At 42.0% G+C, this 10,000-nt stretch overlaps 2 protein-coding genes across 2 annotated transcripts in view; one reads left to right on the plus strand and one right to left on the minus strand.

Moving 5' to 3' along the window:
- barr (non-SMC condensin I complex subunit H) overlaps positions 1 to 1,914 on the minus strand; it is a gene marked incomplete in the record, with an annotated part of 3,693 nt that extends 1,779 nt beyond the window's left edge. The window contains 4 exon segments of the mRNA XM_070135752.1: positions 41 to 133; positions 291 to 479; positions 1,054 to 1,243; positions 1,598 to 1,914. Coding sequence (XP_069991853.1) covers positions 41 to 133; positions 291 to 479; positions 1,054 to 1,206 — 435 coding nt within the window.
- Positions 1,915 to 2,393: 479 nt separating this feature from the next.
- LOC113810129 (metabotropic glutamate receptor 2) overlaps positions 2,394 to 10,000 on the plus strand; it is a 46,444-nt gene continuing 38,837 nt past the window's right edge. The window contains exon 1 of the mRNA XM_070135753.1: positions 2,394 to 2,568. Within this exon, the coding sequence (XP_069991854.1) occupies positions 2,560 to 2,568 (9 nt within the window). The 5' untranslated portion in view covers positions 2,394 to 2,559. The remainder of the gene's footprint in view (positions 2,569 to 10,000) is intronic.

Here is a 10,000-nt window from a genome sequence, read left to right on the forward strand (position 1 = left end):
ATTATTGCCATTACGTGTGAACACTACATTATTACCTTACCTGGAAATTATTCATATCAGAGTCTTTTCTTCGAAGCATTTCTGACATGTAGTCTATGAGTTGCAAATTGAATGCATTTTTCATGCTGATTTTCTGCAATGGATTAAATCATTTTCAATCCTCAATTACCTCTGCACAGCAGAATATAAAATAAATACACATCAACAAGAATTTGCAATGAAAATAATTAATTCTACTCAACTGATTTTAGACATCTAAATCTCACAATATAAAGAGAAGTAGTTCTTACATTCTCTGCAGACAGCTGAATGCATTTTGAGTAATGCTCTGACAACTGTTGGTTGGTAAGGCCAGCTACAGAGCTTAAAGACTTTCTTCTATCTCCTGGGGTTGCAGAGGGGGACGAGAAGTTCCTTGACTGCATCTGCTGTTGCAGTCGACTCAACTGCCGCTCTTTCTTCTCCTGCTCATCGTTATTCTGGATTGAGAAAATAAATAAGATTAATAATAATAAAGCTATAAATCTATAACATGAAGGGGAAAAATTATACTCACTGACAAAAGAAATAATCTGTGTAGGCAAAAAATAAGATCAAAAATGGATACAAGTTGCGACATAACCCCCATGGAGAGTAAAGTCCTTGGCAACTTGATGGGGGTTTTGGGGCAGACTCCTGATAGGGATATATGGCAACTGGATGGGGATCTGAGCCAAAGCCCTGAGGTTAGGGAGGTTTTAGCTTTATATGGCAATGTCTGAGGATTTTCCAGGAGTGTCTGGAGAAATAGGGACTTAATCTCCGAGGGTCTTATTGGAAAATAACAAGAAATTCATGCATATTTTAGTGTGGATAATTGAAATAAGGAACAATATTTGCAAGGTAGGATGGCTATGTGAAATTTAAAAAATTACTGCTATCATTATATTTGAGGTGTTCCAACCAAATTTATCTCTAAAGGTTAAGCGCTTTCTGATAGTGTGCACATTAATGTAGTTTTTAATATTACAATTACTGATACAGATACGCACAATAAATGAAAACCAATCTTACCGCAGGCACATCCATAAAAACATTGTCCGAACCAATAGAATCCATGATGGAATGTCGCCGTGAGTGAGGCGTGTCAGAGCTGGCCTGGTTGCTTCGACGCTTCGTGGGAGAGAGGGCAAACCCCACAGAGGAGCGCCTTTTGCTGGCTGACATCTTTGCCTGCTGGGTCGTGCTCACTCCCGGCTATGGGCTGTGAGGGGGATGAAGACAATCATTGCTGAATGAGATAAGGCAGCTAGATGATCTTTTGTCACCTATTTCCTCTTCTTCTTCTTAAAGAATATTTACTCTAAACAATGAAAAAGTGTGACGTTACTTTGAAATACTGGCTTAACATTATACTACCTAAAAAGAGAAATAATACCATAAAAGCAAATTTATATTCTCTGACGTTATGAAATGAATGGAAATAACAAAGGCAGAAACTGAAATCCATTCCAAATGATAATTCCATATTTTGTCTTCTGCAATTGAAGTCGTTCCTGTTCATAATTTGAGTCTGAATAACATAACAAATCGGGTTTTGAAAAGACGTCTTCCAGACCTCTCATCTGGAGTCCTCTGCATAAAAACACAAGATGCGTTGAGCGAATCCAATTCAAATGTTCGCCTTAAATGAAGACTTAGCTCATGGTAGTTCTGTAAAGTTAAAATTTCGCCCGAGCTTTGTTGGCGCGCACTCCTTGTCAACCAAAACAAACTTCACGACTCCAATATAACGCCTCAAGAAACCACTTTACATCTTTCCTGCATTGTTTTTAGTTCGATTTAAATCTCTTGGTATTCTGGTTTCCTTTGCGGATAAGCATGCGTTAGTTTAGTAACAGAGTAACACGGCTTTATGCCAAAATACGAGAAGAAAAGTTTGAAACTTTCGTACTCACCGCTGCTGCTCGAAATCTCGCCAACTCTCGCCTTTCGCGAGAGTTTGGGGGCGGGAATTTTAATTTTGTATTATGGCCATGCCTTGTCTATATATTATCAAAACGCATCTTGAACTGATAGTCGTATTTTCCATTGAAAAATTCACAGGATTTATTCAAGATTATTCATACCCGATATTAGAGGCTACTTAGAATTGAATATGTGTCCGACATAACACGAATTAGCATACCTTTTTTGAAGTAATTCATTTCATGGTTCGACTATCTTTCACATAAAAATATCATCGACTAGACCGTAAATAGAAAGACAAAATAACAAATATATCTCTTCCACATATACATAGGATATGCATTTCAACTCTAAAATTCAAAAAATGTCAGGCAACTCAATAGCGCTGCCAGACGTACGACATCACGTTACCACGGCAACGCCAGAAAGCTGAATGAATCGCAACTCAGTGTGCGAAGGAACGCCGAAGGAAAGGTGTCTTTGCTTCCCCACTGTCAGTAACTCTGTGCTAAATCGTCTTGTATGATTTCGGACATCTAATTTAGTCTAGTTTGTGAGCAAGAACATATGTTGTGATTTGACAATAACGGTTTAGACAGGCACCGTGCAATCATGAATTTGGTGAGTATAGATTATAGTATTAGATGCAATAGAGTTTAAATTTTGTGTCCTTATATTTTGACGTATTGGATACATCGCGTATTTTTAACAGAAGGTACAAAAATGCTGTTGCAGTAATTGCAGTAATTTATTGTTCAAGGTTGTTTATTTATATCGAGGCTCTTGTAGTTTAATTGCTACACGCATCCGTTCTCCATCATTTTTCTGTGAAGACCAGCATTTGCTATATTCCTTAGGTCTTTAGAACCTCCTCTAGTCTCAATGATGGCTGATAGATTTAGTTTATGCGATATTGTGTGACCTTGTCATGCAGACTTGGAGAAACTTGGGCTTTAATATATTTTTATATGTGTGCATTAATTGTGTCTATGTTTATGTACATTACTTGCTTTATGAGTGCGTGCTTACAATGTGTGTTTGTGCAGCTGTGCACATGCCATAAAGTGTCGTTGTGTGTGTACAAAATATCTGTTGTGTTTATTTAAGATCATCATAACATGCTGATCAAAGATCACATGAAATATGAATGAAGTATACTATAGACTATGGAGTAACTGTAACCAAACTATCCGATCAATTTATAAGTGTGCCATTTATAAACCACGTTCGAATAGGAACGCCAATTTCTGGATATTATCACGATATTAAATACTTTCCCAGATGAGTCCTCATGAACAGGCACTGACATGAGTGCAGCCATCGCTCCTATACTTGCAATCTCCATCGGAATGTTCCTTGCAAACGGACCTCGAAAGTGAGCAACCTTGACTGCAGTTCCATTTTTTTTCGGAAACCAAGCGCATATATTTTTATGAGTATCTCTTTTCATGGTTGACTCTAAGGGCATTTTCGGTGGCTTTTTAATTATCGCGGTCAATCATGCGCACCAAATCAGGTTTAAATAGAATTTCATGATAAAAAAGGAATAGAGATAAATAACAGTATGTCGAGAATTTTGCGTCCATTTAAATTTGTTCTTCTGTACGTATATTGCTATTGTGATTGCTATCTCAGTACTATTTACTGTTATTATTCGTATTGCAATTGCAGACGATTGTTACTGACTAAAATTATAATATGTTATAATCGGTATTGTTATAATTGTTGTCATTCCTGTTGTTCTTGTTGCTGCCTTTATGTCGGTCATCATCGCGGGCGTTGTTATTTTTATTGTTATTATTACTATTTTGTTATTATTTTCAGTATTTTCGTTATGTTTATTATTGTTGCCCATGTTATTGTTATTATTCGTATTCTTATAACTTGGTTTTATGAATTGGTTTATGACTATTGTTTTTATAATTTTTTTTCATTACTTTTGCTTTTATAATTTTTATTACTATTGTTTTATTTTTTATATGCTAATTGTTGTTCTTGTTGATAATGTTATTGCTATTACTGTTATTGTTGCTATTGTTATTATTATTATTATTATTATTATTATTATTATTATTATTATTATTATTATTATTATTATTATTATTATTATTATTATTATTATTACTATTATTACTATTACTATTACTATTAATATTATTGTTGTTATTGTTATTATTGTTATTATTATTATCATTATTATCATTATTGTTATTGTTGTTATCGCTATTCTTGATCGTGGTCTTGTTTTGGAGTTTTGGTTGCAATGCTGGCATCTTCAGCATTATCATGATTATTGTTAATGTTATCACTATGATTATTACCACCATTACTATCATTGCTGTTATTTTTATGGGCAGTATGTTATGGTCGTTATTATTATGATTCTTATGGGTATTATTATTTTATTATTATTAGAACAATGATAAAGATTATTATTGTGATCATTAATATTGCGATAATTATTATCACGATCATTATGATCATTATTGTTATAAGCGTTATCATATTCATCGTCGTCATTTTCGTCAGCGTCATCAAAGTCATCATCGCCGTCATTATCTCCATCACCATGATCGCCATAACTTCTTCCATTCACTCTTTTATTTGTTAAATTGCAATATTTTGTTTTGATCTTTGGCTGTGGAGTTGCATTTCCTTGCTCTGCGCGGCGCGGAGGAGCTCAACGAGGAACGGGGCTGTCCGAATGCAGCGCCGCATGACCAGCAGTTCCAGTCACTTGCGGGGAACTTGCCGAACGAGATACGGTCTGAGACTGACTGCAGCCTATCTACAAATGAAAGCCTTTTTGGCAAATGAAACTCGGGCTAAAGCGAGCCTGAATACGTAAATGGCGGCCCGTGCATGCGAGGCAGAAGGCTGCGACGGCGGCGACGGCGGCGACGGCGGCGATCCGCACCTCGGTTTCTCCCCCGTCAGAAGGCAGGGAATGGAGCGTGTGTGTCTCCGTCGTCTCTGCTCATCCATCGCCGTCCGACCTCAGAAAGTTTGACGAGGCATTCACGGCCAAGGTCTGCTTGGGTACTTATATGGACCTCGTTCACTGCTGCGCTTGCTTGCTCTTCGGTAGTTTGGTTCTTCCTGCGGCGGCGCTCGTGGCAGGTGCTCTCGGGGAATCGTCTCCTCGTTCGATTTGAAATCCGCGTCCGACGCTAAACATCAGTGTAAATATAACAACATCAAGAAGGAAAAAGTTTATATAAATCTCGTTTGATGCAAGTATCCTGACAGTTTGATTGACAGCTTTTTGTAAAAGTTTGATATATTTGGGAGACACGCACACTTTACTTTCTCACCATTGCCCGTCGTTCTCTCTCTCTCTCTCTCTCTCTCTCTCTCTCTCTCTCTCTCTCTCTCTCTCTCTCTCTCTCTCTCTCTCTCTCTCTCTCTCTCTCTCTCTCTCTCTCTCTCTCTCTCTCTCTCGTTCTATCCTTTCTCTCTCTCTCGTTCTATCCTTTCTCTCTCTCTTGTTCTATCCTTTCTCTCTCTCTCGTTCTATCCTTTCTCTCTCTCTCGTTCTATCCTTTCTCTCTCTCTCGTTCTTCCTTTCTCTCTCTCTCGTTCTTCCTTTCTCTCTCTCTCGTTCTTCCTTTCTCTCTCTCTCGTTCTTCCTTTCTCTCTCTCTCTCTCTCGTTCTTCCTTTCTCTCTCTCTCTCTCTCGTTCTTCCTTTCTCTCTCTCTCTCTCGTTCTTCCTTTCTCTCTCTCTCTCTCGTTCTTCCTTTCTCTCTCTCTCTCTCTCGTTCTTCCTTTCTCTCTCTCTCTCTCTCTCTCGTTCTTCCTTTCTCTCTCTCTCTCTCGTTCTTCCTTTCTCTCTCTCTCTCTCTCGTTCTTCCTTTCTCTCTCTCTCTCTCTCGTTCTTCCTTTCTCTCTCTCTCTCTCTCGTTCTTCCTTTCTCTCTCTCTCTCTCTCGTTCTTCCTTTCTCTCTCTCTCTCTCTTTCATTCTTCCTTTCTCTCTCTCTCTCTTTCTTTCATTCTTCCTTTCTCTCTCTCTCTCTTTCATTCTTCCTTTTTCTCTCCCTCTCTCTCTCTCTCTCTCTCTCTCAGCCTCTCTCTCTCGTTCTTCCTTTCTCTCTCTCTCTCTCTCTCTCGTTCTTCCTTTCTCTCTCTCTCTCTCTCTCTCGTTCTTCCTTTCTCTCTCTCTCTCGTTCTTCCTTTCTCTCTCTCTCTCGTTCTTCCTTTCTCTCTCTCTCTCTCGTTCTTCCTTTCTCTCTCTCTCTCTCGTTCTTCCTTTCTCTCTCTCTCTCTCGTTCTTCCTTTCTCTCTCTCTCTCTCGTTCTTCCTTTCTCTCTCTCTCTCTCGTTCTTCCTTTCTCTCTCTCTCTCTCGTCCTTCCTTTCTCTCTCTCTCTCTCTCTCTCTCGTTCTTCCTTTCTCTCTCTCTCTCTCTCTCTCTCTCTCGTTCTTCCTTTCTCTCTCTCTCTCTCTCTCTCTCTCTCGTTCTATCCTTTCTCTCTCTCTCGTTCTATCCTTTCTCTCTCTCTTGTTCTATCCTTTCTCTCTCTCTCGTTCTATCCTTTCTCTGATTTCTATCCTTATCTCTCTCGCTCTTCCTCTCTCTCTCTCGTTCTTTTTCTCGCTCTTTCTCTCTCTCTTTCTCTCTTTCTCTCGTTCTTTTTCTCGTTTTTCTCTCTCTCTCTCTCGCTAGTTGTTCTTCTCGCTCTTTCTCTCTCTCTCGTTCTTTTTCTCGCTCTGTCTCGTTCTTTTTCTCGCTCTTTCTCGTTCTTTTTCTCGCTCTTTCTCTCTCTCTCTCGTTCTTCCTTTCTCTCTCTCTCTCTCTCTCGTTCTTCCTTTCTCTCTCTCTCTCTCTCTCTCTCTCGTTCTTCCTTTCTCTCTCTCTCTCTCTCTCGTTCTTCCTTTCTCTCTCTCTCTCTCTCTCGTTCTTCCTTTCTCTCTCTCTCTCTCTCGTTCTTCCTTTCTCTCTCTCTCTCTCTCGTTCTTCCTTTCTCTCTCTCTCTCTCTCGTTCTTCCTTTCTCTCTCTCTCTCTCTCTCGTTCTTCCTTTCTCTCTCTCTCTCTCTCGTTCTTCCTTTCTCTCTCTCTCTCTCTCGTTCTTCCTTTCTCTCTCTCTCTCTCGTTCTTCCTTTCTCTCTCTCTCTCTCGTTCTTCCTTTCTCTCTCTCTCTCTCGTTCTTCCTTTCTCTCTCTCTCTCTCGTTCTTCCTCTCTCTCTCTCTCTCGTTCTTCCTCTTCTCTCTCTCTCTCTCTCGTTCTTCCTTTCTCTCTCTCTCTCTCTCGCTCTTCCTTTCTCTCTCTCTCTCTCTCTCTTCTTCTCTCTCTCCCCCGTTCTTCCTTTCTCTCTCTCTTCTCTCGTTCTTCCATTTCTCTCTCTCTCTCTCTCGTTCTTCCTTTCTCTCTCTCTCTCTCGTTCTTCCTTTCTCTCTCTCTCTCTCGTTCCTTTCCTTTCTCTCTCTCTCTCTCGTTCTTCCCTTTCTCTCTCTCTCTCTCCGTTCTTCCTTATCTCTCTCTCTCTCGTTCTTCCTCTCTCTCTCTCTCTCTCTCTCTCTCTCTCTCTCTCTCTCTCTCTCTCTCTCTCTCTCTCTCTCTCTCTCTCTCTCTCTCTCTCTCTCTCGTTTTGGAATTGGCCGACCAGCAGCAGACAATCTGAATGATTCATTGGCAATGCTATAATGGAGCAGTGACGGCGGCTTTCTCTGAGCCCGCAGTCGACGCCCCGAGACCCAGCGCGATTCGACGTCAAACTTTATCCGACATAAATAAATCTTATATATGTGTTTGTGTGCACATACGCCATTGTTCATCTATAAATACATATAGATATGAATCCCCCATTTCGTTAGTTCGGAGGATATTATTTATGCCACTGAACCGCTGGCCATGAGTTTGACAGAAGCTCTGTTTAGGAATAGATATACACACACAAATAAGCACACATTTATATATACACACATATATATGTATGTGTATGTATGTATATGTATGTGTATATATGTGTATGTATGTATATGTATGTGTATATATGTATATATATGTATATATAAGTATATGTATGTATGTGTGTATATATGTATATATATGTATATATAAGTGTATGTATGTATGTGTATATATGTATGTGTGTATATATGTAGATATGGCGGTCGTAGATAGTGACGCTAACGGCGTTTTTTAAGAATAAAAGAAAGAAAAAAGGCGATTGGAGCTGAAGTGCGTTCCTGCATCCCTCGCGGGCGGTGGCGTCCGATTCCCGCGCTTCTGCCCCGCGACGGCTGGCGGCCAAGACGCCCTCGAGAGCTTCGTCGCGACCGCGTGTTGGAGCGCCTCCCTTCGTGACTCGGGCGGCGAGCGACGACCTTTGTGCTCCTTCGTGTAGCCAAGGAGAAAAGGAAAACGATTTTAAGAAACGGGGAGAAGCGAGACATATAAAGACGAGGGGAAAGACAAAGGGTAGATCGAAGATAATAAAGGGGAGAAAGAAGGCACGACCTTCGGGTTCCTGTCAGTGTACACAGCTTTACAGCGTTCCTCCTCCGAGATCGAAGAGGGAGGAGCAGGTGGAAACAATGCCGCCCTTGCTCCACCCACGCCGGAGGACGCTCGCCCAGGCTTGATTTATTGTCCACTTCCACCTGGAGTTCTTGCGTTGCATTCTTGAGAAAATAAATGATGGTTTGGCGTTTTTATTATATAGATTAGGCTAGAGAAACAAAGGAGATCAGGAAGTGTTAACGATCTTGAAGTTATGTGTAAATAAATTTGTTCCTCGGTTGCTCCTCCTCGCCTGCCGAGTACACCGAAGCACAAATCGCTCGCAGTACAGACGGCTGGCATTACCATGAATATTGCACACCAAACGGCCAGTTGGTGCTGAGAAGCGAGCTGTAACTCAGGACTGGACCCTGCGATTATTGAGCTCGAACGTCTTTGTCATCGTTATGATAACGAAGGAGTTGGCGATATTTACTCTCCTTTTGGGCGCGGGCTTTACTCTGGGCTGATTGGGCTTGCCGCCTCCGGTCCGAACCCGAGTTATTGCGCTTCGGTCGGTGCAGGAATGCGCCGCGTCGCACAGGGTTTGCGTTAGATTCTGGCTCGGTGTTCTCACGCGGGTCCGGGAATGTGTAACGCCTACTTAAGTGTGTGATAAGCTGCCATTCTGTTAGGTTGGATTAGGTGTTTATATGAAGTAGGGAAATGTAGAGCTGCGTTGCATAAGTTTGGGCAGAGTCCTGTTTTCCACGTGAGCCCGAGCGACCACGTCACGACCCCTGTCAGTAAGGTCAAGGGAGAGGGGGGGGGGGCGAAGAATCCTCCAACCCTCCCTCCCAAGAAATCGCCTTGTCTTACATCTGGCAATTAAAGTTTTAGATTGTGTTTGACGGAACGAAAGCGCACGCGAAATATGCACGCCAACAGGCCAGGCCGTCCCAGGGCAGCAAACCTTGACTTCCCTTCTCGCCTCTTCTTCCCTTCTCTCCTCCTTTCCCTTCTCTCCTCCTTTCCCTTCTTGCTCCTCCCCTCCCCTTCGCCTTCGCTTCGTCATGGGGGGTGGGGGTGGGGGATGGGGGCTGGCTGGCTGGCTGCTCTCTCGGGGAGATTAAAGGGATGGAAATGTCAGTATAGCATTACTTTGTCACTGGCTCGAGGATTACATTCTGTTATAGCAGAGGGGATAGAGTAATGGCAGAGGTCATGGAAAAGTGAAGCGAGAAGGAAAGAAAATACAAAGAAGATGAGGTAGTAGGTAAAAGGGAGAAGGGCAAAAGGGGCGCCTAATTTTCATGATACGGAACCGTAAAGGTAATCGAAGCGACAGACTGCGAAGGCCTCGACCTGGCGGCTCCCTGCACTTCCGACGCAATCGGGATCGGTCGCTTGGTCGGCGCGAAATCTGCAGCCCGACGCGGGTGGCACAACGAAGCGATGGCCTTTCATTCACGCCGCGGACGGCTCCAAATCGAAGGCGAATGCACACGTAACCGGGTCGGCGACGCGATAAATCTCTCTCACCGGTACCTGCCACCTTGACCTTGTATCCTGGTGTATTTTGACAGTATAACCTCCTGGTATTAGATACTGC

This window comes from Penaeus vannamei, chromosome 21 (genome assembly GCF_042767895.1).
Source record: "Penaeus vannamei isolate JL-2024 chromosome 21, ASM4276789v1, whole genome shotgun sequence".
NCBI classification, from domain to species: domain Eukaryota; kingdom Metazoa; phylum Arthropoda; class Malacostraca; order Decapoda; family Penaeidae; genus Penaeus; species Penaeus vannamei.